This window comes from Athene noctua, chromosome 4 (assembly GCF_965140245.1).
Source record: "Athene noctua chromosome 4, bAthNoc1.hap1.1, whole genome shotgun sequence".
Taxonomy (NCBI): Eukaryota; Metazoa; Chordata; class Aves; order Strigiformes; family Strigidae; genus Athene; species Athene noctua.
In genome coordinates, this window is record NC_134040.1 from 58,463,312 (window position 1) to 58,487,396 (window position 24,085).

The window sequence follows — 24,085 nt, forward strand, 5'->3', positions numbered from 1 at the left end:
ACATGAAGACAAGTCTGGTACATTTTTTCCTTTAAAGACAAAATCACAAGCAAGTCACAGCATTAATGAGATAGGCAAAAATCAAATCTATGAGAAGCAATGAATGAAGAAGACAGACATATATTAGAATAAATAAAGGCTAAAGCATGAAATTTTTCAAGTATTATGACAGGCTTAATTTGAATTAAAATGGAACTCTTGGATCTGTTTGGTAGAGATCATTAGAAACTGAATAGTCAGAAGTAAAAAATATTGTAGTATTTTGTTGAAGTTTGCATTTCAAGACTTAGATGTGAAAGGCTCAAACCAATTAATTTCTGATTAAGACTAAACTGCGATGCATGAAAGTTTTGCATGCGTTTGTTTCCCAAGGACTCCTCAACTCTTTTCCCTAGGTCTCTTTGTCTAGACAAAAGTAAAATGCTCCCTATGTAACTCACTGATAGCAGACTCAAAGCCTTCAATGGGCACCTGCACAAACTAAGATAAGGGGAACTCGAATAAAAAGACACTGAGATACTATCTAGGGAGGACGATCCTGTCAATTTAGGAATGACACCTGGACTTCACAGCGCATGCTCTGAAAGAGCAGACACCATGAAGACCACCTCATACTTCTTCCCTCGACCACCAAAGACCCTCACTCTATTTCTACTACGCATGCTCAGACTATATAAATGAATTCCAGGAACTCATTATCATAAGACACCCCTTTCCAGGAAATCTAATGAATATGTGTGATTTGAGTGTATGTAAACTGATGTCCCTTGCTAGTTCTTGGGAGCCCTGATGGTGGAGAATCCCCAGGGTGACCCCAGCACTGCTAATAAAGAATACCTGCTTAACAGTTATATCGGATTCTGACTGTTAATTTCTCCATTTCAGATGCCACTACATATTAATTAACTGCATCACAATTTAACACACTGCAACATTCAAAGGGTTAAGGCAAGTTAAGAGTACTTGCAACTTCATTCACATCCTGGCTATAAGCTTGTGCTAAATTTGTATTCAGAGAGAAAAGTTTTCACTAATGCTTGTCTCAGACCAATTCTGAATTAACTTCGTACTCTTTCCCACCTCTGAGCTGACACCCCAAGGACTAAACAAAGCAGAGACATAACTATAAAGAGTTCTGTCCAGGTTAAGACAAAAGTCAAGCAGTTTGGATGCAGTTTTTACAAATTTTTTGCCTTCAGAGCTACCAAAAATTTTCAGTAACAAAGACTGTATATACAAAGTTATATGTAACTATTAGTCAGAGAACACTACCCAGTAATTCAATAGACATGGAAGGTTCACAACATGGCTCAAGAAAAGCAACTTCTTTGCACTACTTGACTTAAGCCTCAACAGGTTACACACCCACTTATATCTGCCAGGTCCCCTGGAAGTTCGGTAGGGATTCATCTGGTTGTGCTTTATAGTGCAGTCTGAAATTTAAGTAGCAGCTCGTATGCCAAAACAGTTGGCCAGCCTTATGTATTTTTTGAGCAGTGTGTACCTTTTGGATCCCACGGCATTAATATTTTAATAGTACTATCAGAATCTTACGATAAATGATCACCACGTGCAGAAGGAATTCTCACATAAATCCCATGATGGAAAAGAAGCAACACCCACAACATGCTACCTTGCTTCTTTGACCTTAAGCACTGATTTCCAAACCCAAAATACATCCAAATCCTTGGAACAGAAAGCTTACATCAAAAATTGACATGGTTGGTTTGGGGTTTTCTTAATTTCTAAATGCTTAATTTTCTGAACTACAGTGTATCCAGGGCCTTTCACTGAATAATTAAAAAAAAAAAAAAGAAAAAAGAAAAAAGTAGCTGCTACTCATGCTTCAAAGTATCCTCATAAAACTTGCTCAACAGGTGATGGACTTCACAATTACAGACACATATGCCTATAAATTCAGAAATATAAGTGGGCTCAGATGCATCTGGACAAGCCTGCAAGGTCAGCATATGCCACAGGAACTCAAAGAATCTGTACTGTGGTTCACTCTCTAGGTTTTTACTGGGGAGTGAAAGCTTTAGATTACTGTTATAACTACAGAATAAACTACCCATAAATCAGATAGCAGAATAATTATCAGAACTACACTGAAATCTATCTGTTGATACCAAGTAGAACACTTTTCCTTGGGTATTTTATTGAAGTTTGTAACCTTATCCTAACAAAGTGAACATTCACACTACCTCCTTAATTAAGAACAGGCACAGTAGTTACAAAAAGGTAAAGAAGAAAAAAACATTTACCCCCTCTCCCTAAGACACTTCTCACTTGAAAACAAAAATACATTTTAAAAGTATTTCTCAACATCCAATCTCTTCTTTTGGGTCTGTCAGAGCAATAGGTATAATAACCCTTGTCAAAAACCCTAGCTGCTAAAAGTACATTTAAAAGATTCTCCTCAGAAACTCAGAGTTTGGTATTTTATGTCAGCAATAGTCTGCAAATTAATTGTATTGGTTATGTAGTTCACAGGAACATTGATCTCCCTTTTCAATTTTAATTCACAATACTTTTAATGTCTGAAACCTGCCTACTAGTTATCTTACACAGTTCAATGTTGGTAAAAAAAGAATCTTGAAATCTGTTACTTTTACATTAATATTGACTTTTCTACATGTAAAACCAATATCTTGTAGCACAGCTAAAGAAAAACAAGATTTGACCATTCAGCTAGAGCAAGTACTAAGGTTAAAAAGTAATCATTACTTCTTCATGAAAGCCTTCAGCAGGTATCATGCAGATGTGCAGCAAAAAAGTGTTCTCTAACTACAACTGCATTAACAATTGCTGGTATTTACTGAGATAGAAGCTTTAGGAATTCTTTTATGTGGACCAAATAAAAGCTGAAGAAAATTAAACCTGAAAATGTGCATGTTTGTGTGCATACCTGTCTGTGTGCAATCAGTACAAGAATAATGACAAACATCTCTTAATGGGGAGCAACAAAGCTGTCAACCAAAGCTTTACCGGGAAAAGTAGTCCTTGCAGAACTTTCAGTATCTTATTTACATAGGCAAAACTCTCCCACACGACTCAGTTTCACTCATCACACAAATAATTGTACTTTGTAATATTGAATTTACTCACGCAATACAGGAGAATACTTTAATGAAAATCTCCTATAAAGACACTAACTTACCCTGTGCAGAGAAAATTATTTATTCAACTGTGAAGAGTCTAAGGTAACTTTTAAATCTAAAGTGGGCTGACAACAACTAATCCTCAGCAGCCAGAAGCAGTTACATGTCACTTCAGAACCATGTGCCAGCAGTATCTACCACTGCATATTCCTGGCATCAGCCTCAAAACACAGGTCTTTCATCACATACATAAATCAAAGAGACTTAAAATTAATAGCAAGCATCACATCTACTTAGAAAAATCTCCAGATATAACTAAAGTATTGTATCTAACTACCTTTTGGATCAGCAATTTTAACTTGTGTGGTAGAAATATACAGACTATTTTTTCCTTTTTTCTCTTTTAAAAAAAAGAAACTCCAAAGGAGAACATTTTCAGTAGATTTACATTTCTGCAGATGAAGACTTTACTATTCTCAGCAGGAAAACAACCAATTTCTGAAGCAAAGACTCTACATCAATCATGTCAATCATTTCTAAATAAAGTGCGCAACGTAATACTTCAAAGGATACTTGAAATCAAAATGCCAGCTCTCCTTCTGCTCAGACATGAACATTCACCAAAGGGTTATATTATTACATAGCTATTTCAGATCCTCTACTGCTTTGAAACAAATTTTTCACAGAAAGATGTCCTTTGTATAAAAAAACCCACCGCTTTTTCCTGTACAGAAAACACTGCTTGTATTGTAGGATTTTTTTCTTTTTAAAATGAGAATCATTTAAGTCTAATGAATAGAGAGCAACTATTTGGATTTTACAAACTTACTTCACATTTTGTAAACCAAATCAGTTTGCCAAGACCAATAAAGCAAATGTAAACCCCATGCAAACAAGACACTTCTGACTACTGTAGTTATTCTAGCTGACACACAGAAATTATCTTCCCAAACCAAAGGAGGCAATCTTGAAAGGGTTATTTTTGACTAAGTTGTTTTCAATATTCTAAACTAGAGGGGACACGGAAAGTTTTTTGGATTATCTTTTATCAACCCTTGCAAAACTCTAGCTGTTACAGTGCAGTGCTCCCACCTTCTTCTTCCCTCTGTTAATTTAACATTGCATACTTTTATGAATAGCTTCTCAAAAAAATGTTCACGCACTGGTACTGAAAAAAACTAATTTAGGAACATCACTGTTACTAAATACCTGGGTTTATGAGCACTTGATAACCCAATTTCAAATTTGGGTATACTCAATATTGGGTATACTCAGTAGCCCTTTTGGGCACAGGCCAGAATAGCAACTTGGTTATTGAGTTAATAGTATGTTCGCCAAGGTAAACTTATGGAATGCATCTTCTATGAATAGATAAGCACTGCTTGAAAGAAAGCACAATAATATTTTATCTTTTAATAGTACCAAAAAAGCAAGTAGTCCTGTAATTGCCTTTCAGAACCTTCTTTGTTGTTGTATGTAGTGAAAAGCATTTGAGGCTCACATCTTTTAAAACTTCTAGGATGAAAATTTTCCCTTTTTTTAAATACTAGATCTGTGCAGAGAGAGAAAAACAAATAAACAAAACCCTTGTGCACTCATCTTGGACACTGAGAAGGCTGTGTCAGCTATTAAGACTGACAGTATCTGACAAAAAAAAACTCCAAGGAGCTTTCAGGGAATACCTGTGTTTCATTTATGGATTCAAAGCTTCTTTTGTTTCCATAGTTTCAGACAAATTGAGCTAAATTCTAATTTTGCTGTGTTTCAAATTATTCTATTAAAAATCCAACCATTTAAAACCAATTATTTTCAATGAGACTATCTTGGTTTAGCATCTTCAAAAAGTGCAAATTTGCAGGTAAGTTCTCAGTTAAGTATAAGCTATATGTAAAGGGAAAACAAAAAAATCTGTGCCTAGCTCTTATCACTAGCATTACTTTATAGATGGTCCTATGGATATGAAATTACTTACCTACTGGGACACAGCAGGGTAATTCAACTCCTAAGAAAAGATTAACTTCCCTGGTGTACAATTTGGTGTCATATCCTAGCTGGCAACAGTGACTTCCTTAGTGTGTGACTGTTACCAATTACTAGAGCACTTCACACCAAAGGTTTCAAACTTTACAGCAGGATAAGCATGAATGTAAACTTACAGGCTTCGCTCCAGAGCAGCTGCTACCAAGCTAGACACAGCACCTCTTGCGTGCCATGCGCAAGCCCATGCACTCCTGTGGGAACAGCAGTCCCTAGGTGTCTCGGCCAACTGAGCTGCTGAAATGATCTGCTCACTTATCTTCAGAGTCTGAAACAAGATGCCACTACAAAGCTGCATATTAAACTGTAATTGAGAAACACTCTGGGATAGAAACCAGATCCAATAGCCATGGATTGTTTCCGAGAGAGGGTCCTGAAGTCAGAGACCAATCTTTAAACTATTAATTCATACTCGGTTGAAGTTATGTTGGGAAAGCTCCTGATGAGAAGGAAATGGAAATAAGTCTTCTATAATGGGTAGTCTTATGCCAAAAGATTGTAGCAAATGATCTCAAGAAGAGATTTGCTAACTCGAGGCAATTTTTTTATGATGTTTTACGCATTGCCAGACGCTTTCAAATGTAAAAAGCATCTCAGAATCTGTCTGCGTTCAGATAATTAGGATATAAGACAACACACCAGGGAAGCAGTTATGAGAGGAATTCAAATTTCCTCTAATCCACCACAGAATCTCTGTCAGGTCTTTTCCAGCATTCTGAGGAAAGAAGAATGGGTTCTTCTACATGAGTTGTGTTTAACATTAGGATGATGCTTAAATACAGTATATAGCACTTTCTAATATGAATTCTAGTTTAAGCTTCCCTCTCTACAGTTTTTGAAGTCAAGGAATAGTTCTAGGCTGTTAATATATATAAAGTGGCATAAAAATTTAAGAATTGTATACAAAGTTGAAATGTAACAAAATTGTGAAAGCTAAGGCAGCAGAAGGAAATTTCTGGAATTTCTCTCTAAAAAATGGGAGAATTAGAAAATTAGAGACACAGCAAAGAGGAATTTATCTAATTCCCATTTCAGCAAGATATCTAAGTGATTTTCTTTAGAATCAGCAAGTGTCAAGAAGTGATTACAGCTGCTGTTACAGACTCCCACTGATGCATTTAAACATGAAAACAGATCCATTTCAGACTATTGTGACTCTGGGTTGTAAACGTAACCTAAGAGAAACCATATCTTTCATCTCAATAGGCAGAGATGACTCCTTCACTTCTCCTTTAAAGTAATTTATACCTTTATTAATAATGTTCACACTCCATATGGAAAAAAAAAAGGGTGTTTTGGACCCTTATCAGAAGGCCACTGACCAACTGACAATATTCTGACAAAACAGAATGAATCAAAACAAACCACAAATGTGCAAGTGAACTATTGGAAGGTTCTCCACTCCAAGACTTTGAAGAAAAGATTATTCAGATGGTGACTTGTTTCCTAGTTACTTTTATCCTCCCATTCCTGCTTTGATCCCATGGTAGGAGACAAAATTTATTGAGTAACAGAGGAACAGAGCTAAGGACATTCAAGAATAAGAATATATATGACAACAAGAAGTTCTTCAGTGGTCGCAGACTACTGCTAAGGCAGTTCACTCTCAGCCTGTAAGCAGCAGCATTAGAATTATTGGAGTAGAATAATTACTATAGCAAAATAAATAGCATACAGAAGAAAAAACGAGCAACTGAATTGCTCCTCTTCTTTTTCCATTTGAACCAGTTATTTAAAATATTATATTGAAAACTGAAATTGCAAACTATTTTACAAGCTAGCAATAATAAAGGAAAAGGGCACTAAGATCTGAAACAGCTACCATCTGCCAGTCCTGAAAGCATGCCATCTTTAAGATGGTTTTTTGGAGGGCAGGGGGGTAAAAGTCTAAACTGACATTTAAAAAAAAACCCCTATAAATTACACTGATTTCCTTTTTGTGTTGGCCAATCACCTGGTATTACAGAGTATCACCCAGGAGCAGGACATGACTTGCCTCACAAGCAACTAACTGTTCCCTAGAAAACTGAACAAGGATCTGGCACACGGAATTTTGTCATCAGGAATGCCAGTGATTGCCCTGCCTAAAACCACAGCTGTAATTGCACGCTGAATGTATAAAAATTGTCAGAAGCACAGAGCACACTCAGGCAAGGAGCTTTTCTTATTTAAATATAAACATGTATGCTCAGACAGTTTAGAAATACTCAAATGAACATGGTAACAATCTCAAAATATTTGAGCCATCATGCTACCCAAGCAAAATAGCACATTTTTATAATGCTAAAAAAGTGCTTTGCCTTGTTCTGTCTATCAGATCTATTCAACTAACTGGAACCACAGGGGCTAAATTTTCAGGAGGGAAATACCTGTCTGCAAAATGTTTCATGCTTGTTATGGACTTCACCATTAGAAGACTATGGCTCAAAAAGTGTAAAGGCAAATAACTAATGAGTTAATCAATTAACACTACACCGCAAACATTACAGAGAAGAACAACTTCTCACCTGGGAATCTATTCCCTTTCCATGACCCTCTCCTCCAGTTTAAAGAAAAAAAAAAAAAATCAGCTCAAACTTGTAATTTCTCTAGAAAAGAAGTGTGAGAGAGACAGGAGGAAATAAAAGAGGCAAGTGAGGAAAGGCCTGACTAGCCACAGTTTATTATAGGCAAACTGTCTCAGCTGCTCAAGAGCCTTCCCACTCACGCTGCATTCATGCATACTCAAGACCCCCCACAATTACACAGATACTTGCTTTTGTCCAGATTCTCCTTTCCTGTGTCTCAACTTTTTAAAGACACTTCAAAGAAGATCAAAAATCTTGAAAGAAGTGTAGTTGTTTAGTCTATAGAGGAAAAGGTAGATGGAAGACTTGGTCTTGTTCTTCAAACATAAAGAAGTTGGTACGAGAACGTGACCAAACGTTCAACAGATCTACTGCAGACAAGAAAAAGCAAGGAATATAAGTTAGACATTTGGAAAACTTTCAAGTAAGAGCAAAAGACTGAACAGGCTGCCTATGGACGTTGTGGAATATCCATCACTGAAAGGTTTTAAAAACAGGTTAGGCAAACATCTGCCAGAAGTGATTAAGGTATAATAGATGAGAATGAACTTAAGAACTCTTCTCCTCTTCTGCTAAGGTCTTTTCATTATACTCAGTGTTACAAAACCAGTAATACTTCCCTCTTTTACATCACTGTGTTTTAAGTTTAAAAAACATCTAGTAAAACCTACCCTTCTAATTGTGGTATTTCCATATGTTCCTAGTGTGACTATTTGGGAAAACAGCACACATCAAAGATTTTCTAACTGTGAAAGCAGGATAAATAAAACACCTGTGAGGTAAAACACCAATGTATTAATTTTACACTCACGCTGAAGAAATTGTCCTCTAACATAGTAATGCAGACGTATATTTTCTTGTTCTCCAAGAGACAAAAAACTGTGAAAACTAACTGATGACTTACTGATCTGTGGTCACAAAGCCTAGTCAGTAAACCATTTTTCAGTTTTTGTTTAGAAGAACTTTTTCAAAAGGAAAGCACTTTTTCCCAAGCACAAAACCAGATTTTAATATTTATATATATAAAAAAATCTGAACAATGAAAGCAGAAGGCTGCTTTGAGAAGTACCCAAATCTCTTTGAAACCATGTTAAATTATGAATAAGAATGGCTTCCACCACACTGAGGGAAAAAGGCCAGAGACTTCTTTTTTCCTCCCTACTGCTTAATACTAATGTAATCATGGAAATAAAAACTAACCATCAATTTCCCCCTTACCCCTAGTATGACAGGAAATCCAACAAGGGAAATGTTTCTTGGTGATGGTAATAAGAATCATACAGGTAACTGTTTAGAAGGAGAATAAACAGGGGTTTCCGAAGGTCTCTGCTGGACTGACATCATATAATTCATATCACTACAAGAAACAGGAGATGCTATTTATTTTGCTCACATCTGATGTTCCTAGCAGCTGCCCTCTATGCTGACCTCTCAGTTTTATCTGTGTTGTTCAGCATTTCACATTCATTACGTTTTAGGAAACACTGCCTTAGAAGAGACAAACGTGAATGAATTCATTCACATGGCAGCTGTGACATATAGAAAGCAAATCATAATCAGAAAGTTCTGACAACTGTTTTACATTATTTTTATTACATAGATACTTCCCCAGTAAGCTTATGGACACTTTTAAAGTAGGTGGGATTTGTGGGTACGCAAGAGCTCTACTTTTCACTCTTGGTCTACAGAGGTCTTAGGTAAAACTTATCTCCTGTTTTGCATCTCAGTACATTTTTTTTTCACCAATCCAAGATGCACTCTTCATTCTGATGCCATTATTTGAGTTCTGGCCCTCCAGAACGTACAAGCTATCTCTGCTGCTTCTTAGGGCTTTTTTCGAAATCAACAGAGTTAACATGACACCCATAAAACTGTTCAATCTATCTCTACTGTGGGTGGGGGTATCAGGGTGTGAAGCTGAGAAACGTAGTTTTCTAATTTGATTCTACTGCTAATTTGTAAATTTACACAGAGCAGCAACTTTCAAGTGGTCTGTTGTTTCAGAAAGAAGCCACACAAATCACTACATCTGATTATTACCTTATGTTACCTCTTCCTATCTTATAATACAAACTTAGCACAATTCTGTAGTATAGAACGTGGTGTATAGTAAAAGTATAAGAATATTTTGAGGCACATTTACTATATTTCCAGAAACTGTTTTTAAAGTTTCATGCCAACTGAACTGTGTACTGTATCTCAATGTATTACAGACTAATATAAACCCAAAGTTTTTTACTTTCTACTTCAGTCATACTAAGAAACAACACCACTGTTGTACACCACCCCCACACCCCCAGCCCTCAAAGTCACAAACAACCAGGTGTCTATGGAGTTTATGGAAGAAAAACAGACAAAAGATTAAGAGATAATTTGGAAACACTGATCAAATTATTGTGATGATGTGTTGCTTACATTAGGAATTCACTGTGTCAAGCATATAGCATGAAATTTTGGTGATAAACATTACAGTTAAATAGATACATTTCAACATTCTTTAAATTAGGACTATGTTCTTCAGAAATGTAATTCTACCAAGGTTATTAAGCGGGCAACACTTTAGAAAGAACAAGAGCAGGAAAAGGGAAAAATGTCACCAACACACCTTGCATGACAGAGCATTACTCACATGACATTTCGTAGTTTTCTTTTCAGGAAAACATAATATTGTGAAACTTACATGTCAGTAGAAAGTCAAGACTCTAGTACACTAGAATCCCTTGACTGATTTTCAGAAAGAATTTTAGGAAAACAACATGAATTGATTTAAAGGATTTTGGAGAGCATAAGAATTCCTAGGGGGTTGTTTGCTTCCCCTCATCATGGCATCCAATTAACTTCACTGCTAGAATTTTTGGATAACGTATATAATTGAATAACAATAATATATTAAACAGTTCAGTCACATATATTTAGGAGGAAAGCCACTACAGAGAACATCTAAATGAAAAGGATGAAGAAATATCCATGGGTTGTTTGGCTCTCCTTCCATAAAGAGGCCCTAGCTTAGCCTGCCATTGTTAAATTCATACTAAATGAGAGCTATAACGATGTCAAAGCAACTACATCATACCTTTCTGCATTAAACTTTTATTTTTCAAGTTGTTGTCCCACTCATATGCTTCATCATCAGAAGCATCAAGTCTTCAAGATTCTAGTCAACTCGAGTCCTATTATTTCCAATCTGATGGATTATCTACAAATTTGCACAAATGTCTTTTTTTTTAGTAAATATCCTTTTCCATTTGCTACCATTCTCTCCAGACTGTCCACTGCTTTCAGTCTGGGGAATGAGAAGTTGTTTCCTTCTCTATCTACATTTAAAGGTGTGAAATATACAAATAAACCTATAGCAATATATGGAAATATGCACAAGCTTCATATTTACAACCGGAAAAGGATGTTCCAGAACCCAAATATGATTAAGACAGTTTTAAGAATCATTTTGACTTACATTACTCTTCCTTCAACATCTCACACCTTCAGGATTCAGTGCTGCCAAAACACTGAATATATTTCTTAAAATTCTTTAAAGTCAAAATTACCATAACAAGAATATATTGTTAATTTGCAAGGGTGTGAAGCCATGTTGACAAGCAAAGATCCTTAAGGCAAGCTAAAAAACACCCAACCAAACAACAAACCAACTAAGCAAGCAAAATCACCCCCAAAACCAAAAAAACCCACTTGTCAAACTTCTGTTACTCATTTCTAAGGCCTTATCCCTTTTAATAATCGCCAGAATGAAAAATTCAGTTTTAGAACTTTGCTTTTATTTTACAGGTTTTGGGCTTACTTTCCAACAGGTCTGCTAAATAATGTATTATTACTTAAACATAACTGGAGAATAATGTAGTAAGTGAATGATAAGGGGATATACAAATGGGATGCTATATTCAATCACTACTGCCTCACCTTACTACAGATTTCATCTAAGTATCCTGAATTGCAAAACTATCTGTGAAATTAAAATAATATCTGAATTAAAGAAACAGAGCAGGAAATGCAGGCATTATTTATTGTGCAGTAGTAATTTCTTCATTTTGCCAGCTGCTAAACCCAGCACAAAACCACTTACCTATTAGCTAAAGGTCTACAGTACTTCAGTACCATTGCTGTGTGCTGGTTCGCTGTGGACTTGTAATGTAACCTAACAAGTAACAAATCATAAACTCATCCCTCCTATCCAGTCCATCCATCCCTGTACAGTATATGGGCTGTATTTTAAATCTTGCAAGTATCTCTACTGAGGACGGGCAAATACTTACACTGGTTTTCACTCACGGAAGTCTATGCAAAAGCATAATAAACATACATAACCGTGGTGGTTTGATCTTGGCTAAATGCTCTATCACTTCCCCCCCCCCTTCCCACTTTTTTCTCAACAGGGCAAAAAGGGAAAACAAAATAAGATAGGTAAAAAACCCCACAGGTAGATCAAACCACCACAATACCATTTACCAAAACAGAAAAAGCATCTACTTTTCAATTAGTAGTAACCATTCCTATGAAAAGTTCAGTAGATACTCTGTGCCTATACTTTCCAGACTAATGAATCATGTTCTTCAACAGCCCACTACTATGCCACTTCCAAACTGTCATTTCAATCGATAGGCTGAATAAAGGAACACAAATGATTTCAGAAGAACCACTTCACGTGCCTGTTTCCTCCCCACAAAGTGCGGTCCTTGGAATGCTTCCCTACAGCTACAGCGCACATTAAACCCCATGATAAAATCCCTTATAAAAAGTAAACAAAAACAAACATAACGTCGTTTCCTCTAATTCAAGGCACTCATTCTGTCTCTCCGCTGCAGGGGAATTCCCCTCAGAAGGACGGCAGCGGCCTCTCTACGACCACTACTACCACAGCACATAACCCGCAGGGAACCCCCGCTCCAGCCGCTCCCCTCCCCGCGCGCCGCCGGCTCGAAGCAAGCTAACGAGGCCCGCCAGACTCCCGCCTCTCCGCTCCAGAGAGCTCGGCCAGGCCCAGCCCAGTCCGTGGGGTAGACCCACGGCATCAGACCGCCATGACAAAGCCACCCAGCAGCGAGAGGCGACCCAACTGAGCCACCCACGGGCGCGCTAAAGCGCGCTGAGGGGCCAAAGCCGCCGCCCGCCCCCATGCTGGGACCCGGCCGGGCCCCCAGAGGCCCCCCAAAAGCACTCACATGAACCGAACCGCCGCCACACACCTCCACCCGCTAAGGGAAAGGACCCGCTCCCTTGGGCTGCCCACCGAGTGCCTGAAGCTTCTAAGGAGGCACCAAGGAAAGCCTCGCTACCCCCAGCGAACATTGTTATTACGGCCAAGACGCTCAACGCGTTTTCCTCAGAGCACTAAGAGAGCGTACACACAACGCGGGGAGTGAAGAAGGAAAGAGTGTTATTCTCTTTTTTTTTCCCCAAGGCCCAAACACCAAGAAAGCTCAGGCACCGCGCTAGATGCCTTTACGACAGGGTCCTTCCGGTGCCTGGCGGGGTGGAGTGACGTCCTGGAGCGGCGGGGGCGGGCGAAGGTAGTGACGCCACGTTCGGGGGGGGAGCGCGGTGCGCACCGGGGACGGCGGGGTGGCGGCGCTCGTGCAGGTACCCCTTGGCACCGGCACCAGCCCTCCCCTCCTCTTTCCCTGCTAGGCCGGCAGCCCCCGCTGGGTAACGGAGAGGCTGGGGGAGTGGCCGGCCCGGCGGGTGTGGCGGGATCGAGGCGGGACGGGGGCGCAGGACGAGCGCTCGCGTTCCCGCTCCCCCGCAGCGCCGTGGGGTGTGTGGGGCCGGTTGGAAAGGCAGCGCCGGGTCCCGCCTTTTTGGCCTCGGTTTTGGGCTGCGAGCGCCGGCCCGGGTGTAGTGCCTCAGGGTTGGGGGTCTCTGGCTAGCGTGCTTATAGGGCCTTAGAGCTTACCAGCGTTTCTAGCAGTCATATAGCAAACTGGTTTCTCTTTTACTAGATTTAATTCCTGAGCAGCCGTGTATAATGTATAAATTCAAATGATAACAAACCCCATCTTTGTGTGCATAGCGACACTGATGTAGCAGAACAGGCAGACAGTCTGTAACCCAAAGACGCTGAAGAACAGGTAAAGGAAATAGCGGGTTTATAAAATAGAGAGATGTGACTAAAAGTGTATCATGATCTATCAAAATTAAGTTATGTTTTCTTCATGCTATCCAAGTGTTGTTATTTTTTCTCTCTAGTTAAATGATCTAGCTGCAGATACGAGACTTGAGATGCCCATGAGGCTCTCTAACTCTTACATCTGACGTTCAAAACAACGACAAAGTCTTAATGGATGTGCTAACATTGTAAATGCTTCAGGCAACACCGGTAACTCTTCTTATGTAAATACCAATGTAGAATACAGAGGCTTTCATATATGTATGACAAAATTCTACAAATACTATGGGGATAGAGCATTTTTTAACCTTTGCTGATGGGTCATATTTAATTTGAGTGAAGTGATGCTTTAGTATCCCTATAAGAGTTAGGGAAAGGAATTACTATTTAGCCTTTTCATGAAACAACTCTTTAAATATTTTAGTTACCTGTGCCGAAAATATTGTGATACCTGCCTGGGGTTTTTTCCCCCAAATTTCTGTATCCATTGAAGGCAAAATAATAACATTGGAGCCTTGTCAAAATCTGATTTGCATTTTATGTTTATTTTGAATAAGAGTATTATAATGATCATTTTAGCACATTTATCTGTTGCTGAGTTGGTGTAGCTGGAATCTGAAGCTAAGTGTTTATTTTCTGCACTGAATTTATTAGTTTGAACAGAATAACAATGTTAACAATTTTTTTAAGTATGCCTAATGTGTGTATAATCTGTAATTACCTGCCCACTATTTTTATCAAATTAAGAATGACTACAGTTGCAATAGGAATGTTTTAAGACTTAAGAACAAAAGAAGAGATATTTTGGGAAGGAATTGCATCTTATTAAATGGTGTACTTTGAAAATGCTGTGATTTAATGAAAAATAGTGTCAGCATAGGATATTCAGGCCACCTCCTCTCCTGAAATTGTTCTCAATTGCTTTAAAAATAATTCAATAGCAGTATTGGTTATAATTTATGTTTTAATTCTGAAAAGCTGCCTTTATTAGGCAAGAGACATTTACACCTGGATACTTAGGAGGCATTTAAATAACTAGACATTTCAAATTACTAACAGGTATGATGGCTAGTTGTCTTTATTTGTGCATGTGGACACTTTAGAACCATAGATGTCTTTCACAAGATGGATTCATTCAGGTTGGTCTGTGCAATATTTGCTTCTGAGAATCAAATTTATATGTTTTTATTTTTTTAAGGGCAGAGTTCTTAGTGTTCATCAACTCAATTGCTTTAGCATTGCTGCAGTGAAAAAGTTGTAAACGATGGCTAGAAAATGTTAAATTCTGAAGAAAAAATTTGTTCTCTGAGAACAGTAGGTATTCAGGGGAGCAAGTAAGTTGCTCAGTAGTTGAGAGGCTAACTTGTGTTTTATTTCACAGTGTTGGGCATGGAAAAGCTATCAAGTGAAAGACTTATAAAAACAGTGCTATTCTGAATATTAAATAGGAATTTGTAAAAGTCTTCTGTTTGTGGTGGATTTTACTGAGAATGTTGTTAGTGGGTTTGTGCACTGTAAACGTTTCTAAGGGAGATTTGGATGGAGGTAGTGGACTAGGGAAGGTCATTCAGAGGTGGAATGCAAAACAGGCCACTTCTGGACTTCTAATCTTTATGTCAGACCTGTTTTGCAGATATGACAGACTGTCTTTCATACACATAATAAACAGTGCTTTGGAAACAATGACTCAGTAATTTTAGATGACACTAATAAGACAAGTCTTTGCATCCTCTTCCATCCTCGCTGTTTTGGATTTTCAAAATTGAATTTCCAGAATTCAGTTCCAAAACTGAGTTTGCCTTAACAGTTTCTGGTGTCAGTTTGTTATTTTATAACAAACCTTTCTTTTTCTCTTCCTCTTTTTATTTCAAAGTAATAGGGAAGTTCTGTAGGCTATAATTCATTCCTCCAAATCATAAAATTAATGATGTCTCATATATAGAAGAGGTGTGAGGTGGAAAATTTTCTGCCTTAAACATGAGGAGATTGTGTAGCACTCTTTATGTTTATAATTGTGCCAGAGACTGATGTGAATTTAAAAAAAAAAAAAACAAAAAAAAAAACAAACCAAACCTCCTTACAATTTAAAAATAGTTAGATAAGATCTGGTTTTAAATCAATTTTTAAAAATATATAATACTTCTGTTTGAATTTTAAAATGTCAGTAATTACTAGAGAAATATCTAGACAAATAATTTATTTTTAAAACCCCACCCTTTCACTTAAGTTGTAATGTGTGTTGGAAGGTTAAGTTTTTAGGTTTGGGGTTACTTGGTTTATTTTTCAAGTCAGTGCCTGGAATTTATGGAAGTTGAGAGATAAGGACAGAGATCAGAGTTTAATTGTGAAGGTAGCTATTTGACAGAACTAACTCTTTTCCATCATCAGAGAGAATATTTTTCATTGGTTTAGGGGAGTCTACAGAATTAACTCTGTAATGAGAGAACTTGTTTTAATGCATACTTTTAAAATTCTTCATTGATTCCTTCAGGTGGCTGACAGGAAAGATTGTTTGCTTACTTCATGTCTGTCTTTTTGTCTGTGTGCTTCCTAAGCAAAGGAAGTGAGCGGTAAGTGTACAGTTGAAAGCATTGCAGGTGGTCTAATTCATCTTTGCAGGCCAAGTGATCTAGTGTACAAGAAATGTTTAATCTGATAATGATGATATTTAACAATTCTTTTTATTAAAATTCATTTTTAAATGTCAGCTGAATGCAGGTACAATGTATTAGAGAAGCATTATCTAGCAGATTATTTTTCTGCAGTAAAAATTAAAACGTTTCTTACCTGAGTAAATATATTGTACGCCACATATTTAACTTTTCAGAGAAATAATGCACCTCGCCGTTTGGCATAATTTTATTCTCTCTCCCCTCAACTCTGTTCATATTAACTTTATTTTAGAACAGTTATTAGAGGACTATTGAGCCAAGCAATATTATAATTCATTCTTTAAATCAAGACTTTTTTTCTTCATGGTTAATATATATTTTCTTTCTGAAGCCAGGTAGTTCATTTGGCGGACATGGTGTTTTTACAGGGATGTGTCTTATAAATACACAGTTAAAGCGTTCCAACTGGAACTTGGCTGGATGCCAATAGATTTTTGTGCTTACACTTGGTCCAATTTATGTCTTTCCAATGGAATATTCTCACTTTAAATTGCATTATTGACATCCTAAAATAAATCACTTCTGGAAAATATTAAGTATTCATGAGATATGAAAGCATTGACTTTTAATATAGAAGTACTAAATAAAAACTCCAATGCTTGATGCTGTTTCAGATTTTTCTTCCTTTTTTAAGTTTGATTCCTTAATGCTATGTATTCATATTTAATATGATGATGATGTATATTCAAATTTAGATTTACATACCTCATGTCTATGTGTATTCAGGGGAGAAAAATAAACAAAACATGAATGAGAGCAGTCTTGTATTTGCTTTGTATCTTAAATTGGACTGTATTAGTTAAAATGGAAGGTACGTTCCATAATTTCCATTTGTATAGACTTAGTAAATATGTTTAGTATATAAGGATCTCTGCACAACTTGTTATGGGATCACTCTCAATTAAGATTCAAAAAAGAAACTTGGTAGGAATTTACTGAGAATTTTTTGCTGGGAACAAGGTTGTTCCCTTAGATGCTAAAGTATTAAATGCTCTGTTTCTCCTGTGTGACTTTCTTGTGAGAGAAACCAGCAGGTCAATGTAGGCTGAAAAAATAATTTTAAAACAGCACTTAGCTTTATTAGTGCTCTGCATAATCTTTTTCTACTTGGATTTTGTTTCATGAAGCCCCTAAAATGATAAAAAACAATCACATCAGGTTTGAAAGAATTACACTGGTTTTATACTTTAAGCTTTCTATATTATTTATCTTATGGGCTTAAAATCCTGAAGGTTCTTTGTCTTTTCTTTCTGGAGCCACTGCATATCTGTTTCTACACTTTAGATCTTATAATTACTATTCTGTAGCTCACGAGAGTTGGATGTGGTTTCCACATCAGTGGACTACTTCTCTCCATTGTATACACAGATGCCTCCAGACTCTGTGCCATGTCTCTGGAGTTGAAGTGAGATGGATGGTACTCTTCTGTGCAGGCTTGTCCATGCAGGTCTTTTTTGTTCTATGGCTTATCGTCCCGTGTTATTTGGAAGTGCCATCTACTCCACCATCACAACTTCCAGACCAAAGCCCATATACACAAGTATGTATGTGCTACAGAAGCTAATGTATGCAGAGGATGACAGTGCCTAATAACAGCTTGTGGTGTCTCAAGTCACCATCTGGGCAATCCAGAAATGAGCTGAGCAGAGGCTCAATTCAGCTTTTGGATTTTGGTACTTGTCACCTCAGGTTAAATTCTTAGTTTGCTAGCAAAAAGAGGTCAGACATTTTTATCTGAGGCCTAGCTGACTGTAAAGTGTCTGTTACTTTTGCAGGGCTTAGGTTTTTCTGTTCTTGAATGGTGTAATGGTTGCTTATGACAAAGTGCAGAAAAAATGTTTAGCTCGCACTGATTTTTGATGCGTAGTTCAGAGAAAGAGTTTGTTCCTGCTGGAGAGAAAAATGGTAATGGAACTAAGTGGTCCTGGAACTAAATTGCAAGCTAATTTATTTCACTTGACTGTCTCAGAAATATTTAAGGAAAAATTAAGGAAGATTACATACCTAATTTGTTTGTATTGAATTAGTGTGTGAGCTAGCAGTTTACCGATGGGTAAGGAAAAAAATGGTGATAGGACAGAAGATTGTGAGTTTATAGCTTTAAATATTAGGAAATCTATAGTATATAGATACTGGATTATCACTAAAGCTGTGGTAATCTGGATTTGTGGCCTGGTGATGGTATTTTGGAAGGTGCTTTTTCTGTTTGGTGCCTTTACTGGTTTATGAATACATAACATCCTATATTGCAGTATATCTCCAATATAGTATTCAGATGATATACAATCATCTGAAGATTGTTGTATTAAAGCATTTATTTGCTCCTAAAATAATTTTATTTGATTCTTAAAACTGTGTTTAAAATTATCACTATATTTTTGTCTTTAAATGTAGTGTTTATGATGCAGCATTATTATTATTATTATTGTGTTGATTATGCTAAAATGTCCTGTTCCTCCATAACAGACAAAAAAAAAAAAATTGCATTATTTAATAAAGTGGTAAGCTGAGTCATAAGAATCTGTATCTTTGCAGATAATTTTGTACTCTGTATTTTCTTTTTAAGGAACACAAATTGCTCTGAAGGGCATAAGATTGTAAGAAAAAGATGTTTCCTTTAAAAGACACTGAGATGGGTGCCTCCACCTTCTTTGCCTCAGCTCTGCCACATGATGTTTGTGGAAGTAATGGCCTTCCTTTGACACCTAACTCCATCAAAATTTTGGGGAGATTTCAAATCCTTAAAACAATCACCCATCCCAGGCTTTGCCAGTATGTTGACATTACCAGAGGTAAACATGGTGAGTATCTGTTTAACAAGGAAATTTTATGTGTGATTACAGTTGTATTTTTGTGACAAGATATCTAAAGGTGTCTGAGCAGAATATTGCCTTTATAGCACCAAGAAGTGGCTGGTTTTCAGTCTCAAAATGACTGTATTCCTTTGCTGTGACTGGCAATACTGGTGCTTTTGTTTCTCCTCTGCAGAGTTGAGGCAGATGTTAGTTGTCTGTCCTCTTTTGTGATAAAAGCTAAGAACTTTTTTTCTTTTTATACTTCACTGTAAAATTCTTGTACTCAGTTGCTCTGCCATGTCTTTCTGTGGGACCCTGAAATACACCCATGTTCTGATCTGGTGAACGTTTTCATATGATGGTTAGGTTTCCTGTGCTTGATTTGCAGCTGTTCTTGTTCTCTCAGTCATCTCATGTCTTGGCTGCAAGCTTCCCTTATTTTATTTCGTTTTTATTCTAGCTCTTTAAGATCTCTCCCCCTAACAGTTACTTTATTCTAGTACAGATATTTTTTTTTTTTTAGTAACTGGTATCACATGTATTGTTACTTCAAATAAGGCTTCTGTTGGGTTTTTTTCTGCTCGGGATGATCTTATTCTGTTGCAAGCTCATCAGTACAGCACTTAATTTCCACAAAAATACTGCAACACCTGTGACAATTTAAGTGGTTGCCACCTTTAACTTAAATGAACAATGTTCCCATATAAAAGTGCTTTATATGCATTTGATTAGCTACAGGGTCTCATAGAGAAAGTAATTTTTTTCCCCTTTAGAATGCGATATGATAGGATGCTTCAGATTTTTAGAAAATGAGAAAACTGCAAACTCCAAACACTGAAGCATTCCATGGGAAGGGGAATTCTTTGTGTGTTTTCATTTGTTCTTAAACTTTTTTAAAGTTTTCATTTTCTGCAGTCAGGAGATCTAGAAAGTTTATTAATTTTCATCATCTTCTTGAAACAGAAACTGGGATTTTCTTACAGTACTGTTCAGGATGAAAGGTTAAGAAACATTACCTAACATAATATTTAGTAAATTAGAAGTTATGATTAAATAGGAAAACATGGCCTTTTTGACAATAGAGTTAGGTAACAAGATTCTAGCTTTAAGCTTTGGAACATATGGGACCCCTGCAAGTCCTATAGCTATTTGTTGGGCAAGAGGTACTAGAGCTAGTAATGTACTAGTTGGCCCATCAGGACTAAAACTCCTGTGCTCACTCTGAGAAAAGCTGGTGTTACTGTGAGTCTCTCATCAGCTCAGCTACAGAGTCCTGCAAATTTGTAGATGCTTGTCACTGAGACCTCATTTCTGAAGTCAAATCTGGCTGACACTGGCTGAGGGATTCAATATTTATTAGGGGAGGGAGGGATGGATGGATGGATGGATGGATGGATGGATGGATGGATGGATGGATGGATTGACAGTGCTTTGCATGAGGAAACTGGGAGGATAATCTGCTGTATCTCATAAATGAAAATGGTGGTGATATCCAAAAGTTGCACATCTTTAACACTTAATTATGTGTAATTGTCCATACAGTATATGCCAAAATATTTTAACATTTGCCACATAGCTAGTCTGAGAAGTCTGCACTCCCATTGTCTCATTTGGATTCTAGTCCTCATACACTTTTTTTTTTTTTCAATTAGAGAGACTAGTTGTGGCGGCTGAACACTGTGAAAAGAGTCTGGAAGATTTACTACGAGAGAGAAAGCCAGTCAGGTAAGGTGTCAAGCTGGGTGCAAATCTATTCACCATAGTTTCATACATCACCTGTAGCAAAGTCCCAGACCTTTTTTAACTTTCATTGGTTTATATAAATTTTACTGTGTTAAAGTTTAACCTGAAGACATTGTTTATCAGATAAAACACATGGCTGAAAGAGAGAGTACTTATTTCCATACGATTCTAAAAGCTGGAGTAGTTATGGAGCACTTTTTAACAACTGAAGTACTTTGTAACTCGTAAAATCTTGTCTGTCCGGTACTAGTAGTTTTGGATTTTCTTTTTAAAAATAAAATCAGTCCTATGACAGGGTAAGTATTTTTGAAGATTGTATGCCTGCCAGATGAAATATAACTTTCACTAGAAAGAACAGAATTTGATGTGTGTTTTTCATATACAGAAATGTATTCATTTATTAACTAGAAAGTGGACAGGATGTCAAATACATATGCCAGGGTGCTAATACATGATTTGAATTTTGGTTACTTTAGTAAGGCTTTGGTCAAAACCAAGCCCAAAGACTGGATATCAAGAGTATTTGCTTTCATACTACGATATGTAAAATAGTTGTGCTATATCTTTAAAAAGAAGCAAACAGACAGAAAAAATCCCCACCAGACTTGTTGCTAAAAGTGGTAACTGTAATTTTCATCTATCACTATTACTTTTGGAGCAAAGAAGTGGGTGGGCTCTTGTCCTAATGAATACGTAACACAGAAAATGTGAAGAGTGGAAGAAGAGAAATGTTATTTCCATTTGGGATAGGAAGGCATTGTAGGCTAACTGATTATTTTCAGAACACACAAATATATAAATATAAAACACATCTAGAAAAATCCAAAGTCTCTTCATTCTAGTTTCTGAGAAGTTTATAGCAAGCATTAGGTTTCATCTCATGTAAGCATAGATGATTACTCAAGAAAATAATCGACAAATTTGTATGTGTCTTCCCAGTTAACATTAGGCATCTCAGATGTGTTTGATAAAATACTATCCAGACAAACTGCCAGTGACTCATCCCAAATTAGATTTGCATAAACGTAGTAATACTGGATCTGTAGCTTTTCAAGCCTTTCAACCCCTAAATAGTATGTTAACAATGTTGTCTGGCAGAGATAAATCTAAATGCAAAATGCCCTGTGCCTGTGTGTTAGCTTTTTGTGAACCTAAGCTTGTATGGCAGTATTGTGTTTCAGAGGACTTAATAGCTTGAGGAATGTTAAGCAAATATGGCTTGCCTTTTTTCTTAAGATAGAGAGTATTTAGGTGTAAAGGGTGACCATGTGATCATACAGCCCTTCACACAGTTTTGCATCAGGCTCCTGTTGTGAAAAGTTCTAGGAATAGTTAAAGCATTAGAAGCTCCTTTCTTTCCATTTTCATTCAGTTCTCACACTGTTCTTTGGACGTGTATATCTGGTGTCAGATGAGAAGCAGCCCAGGCTGTCTGCTGCCTCCTGACTGTTTTTGTAGCTATTTTAATTTGCTTTGAATTTCTTGATACAGTATACTTAATGTAGATTCTTTGACAACTTTTGTTGCAATTTAATTCTGCAGCCTTAGAACTGCAAGGGGCAAGATGTCCTTTCTTGAGGGGGAAAAAAAATCAGGTATTTCTCTATCATAATTCTATGAACAAAACTTTCTCAAATAATAGTTATGGTCTGTATGCACATCCATTATGTCCATCTATACTACCATGTGTTCTGTGGCATTCGGAAGGATTTTTGAGAGTTTTTTTAGATAGTTTTCTAAGGTATGGAACTTTGTTTTTTTAACATACTAACATACAGTTTGCAACTGTAACCTCAGCTAGTTAGGCTGTGGCTCTGTTGAGAGTAAATGCATAAAGCCTGGCTTTATTTTTTCCTCTTTGCTTGAGAGGGTTTTTACTGAAATAAGTTAGTCTACTATCTGATCTTTCTTTTAATGAGGCAATTGGGATTTCTTCAGGAAGTTATAACACCTGAGGTATAGGGCTATATATGTAAGTTCATAGGTTTATGAGACATTAGTGGTTCATCTTCTGTAAATTACAGCTTTTGCAGTAGTAATTAAAATACATTATGTTGACTTCAAATGAAGTTTCTTGCAAGACTGACATTTTCCCTCTATTTCTATTTTTTAAATGAAAACTGACATTTTTGGTTCTTATGTGAGACCCATAAATTTCCAGAAATAACTTAGATGGACCAATTCCCAGTTATTGGTTATGTGATCTGTCTATATCAATTACCTTTGGAGGGAAGTATTTGGCTTTTTCCATTTATTCTGGTTGCATAGCTGGTTACATATCCGGAGTTGATGTGTATGCTATTGTAATTAATTTTATAAACTGTTTATGGAATGTGAGAAGCTGCTCTTCTGGTTTCTAGATTAATTTTCCTTACGCTTGCCAGTAACCTAAGTCCTTTGCACCTGTACCACAATCCGATGTAAAATCAGCAGGAAATCTTCTATTTTGTTAGTGCTGAAATTCAAGACATTACATTATGGACTGTCTATCTTTCCATACATACTGGCAAACAGGCCATACAGCTGTTTGGTGGTTATTTGCAGTTAATCTTTCCTGAAGTCATGCATCACATGCAGCATACATTCCTTATTATATGAATTATATCCAAAAAAAGAAAGGCATTGGAGTTCTTTGTTCAATTAACCTCAGAGTTTCACCATGTTTTCTAATTCTAATGATTCAGTTGCACATAGGGGCCGAACACAGGGAATTAGAACTCTAACCATTTACTGTGTTTTCATAGTGCAGTAAGTCATTTTACTGAGCATACCACCAAAAATTTTTGTGGAACTCGGATTTGTGATATATTCAAGAATTTAATTATTACCTAACGATACAGTAACAACAGTCTCCAGGAATTACCAAGATGGTTTGTCATTGTCCTCAAAGTTTACATGCTCAACTTCACTTTCAAAGGGTAATGCAAGTAAGTGTTTGGTAATTTGTATCCAGATTATTTTCTTTTGAGTGATGCATATTTGAAATCCTAGAAGGAGCATTTGCTGCTGTTACCAGGTAAATTTCAAGAACTCTCAAATGGATGAAATGAGT

General features: G+C 36.9%; 2 protein-coding genes across 13 annotated transcripts in view; one reads left to right on the forward strand and one right to left on the reverse strand.

The window, feature by feature from the left end:
* The window catches only part of AIMP1 (aminoacyl tRNA synthetase complex interacting multifunctional protein 1), a 38,932-nt gene extending 26,008 nt beyond the window's left edge, over positions 1–12,924 (reverse strand). The window contains exon 1 of one of the 2 annotated variants that reach the window (XM_074903982.1): positions 7,895–8,076. Coding sequence is in view for 1 of the 2 variants with exons in the window: in XM_074903980.1 (XP_074760081.1) it covers positions 12,880–12,881 (2 nt within the window). In the remaining variant the exon portion in view is untranslated. Of the gene's footprint in view, positions 1–7,894; positions 8,077–12,879 lie in introns of those variants that run through there. The other variant, XM_074903980.1, reaches the window with a different exon arrangement.
* A 300-nt stretch (positions 12,925–13,224) lies between these two features.
* Positions 13,225–24,085, forward strand: part of TBCK (TBC1 domain containing kinase) — a 145,356-nt gene continuing 134,495 nt past the window's right edge. For 6 of the 11 annotated variants that reach the window (XR_012633594.1, XR_012633596.1, XR_012633595.1 and 3 more), the window contains exons 1-4: positions 13,573–13,785; positions 16,315–16,393; positions 19,062–19,296; positions 20,943–21,015. Coding sequence is in view for 8 of the 11 variants with exons in the window: in XM_074905478.1 (XP_074761579.1) it covers positions 19,104–19,296; positions 20,943–21,015 (266 nt within the window). In the remaining 3 variants the exon portion in view is untranslated. Of the gene's footprint in view, positions 13,298–13,572; positions 13,786–13,903; positions 14,034–16,314; positions 16,394–17,976; positions 18,036–19,061; positions 19,297–20,942; positions 21,016–24,085 lie in introns of those variants that run through there. The other 5 variants (XM_074905479.1, XM_074905482.1, XM_074905481.1 and 2 more) reach the window with 5 other exon arrangements.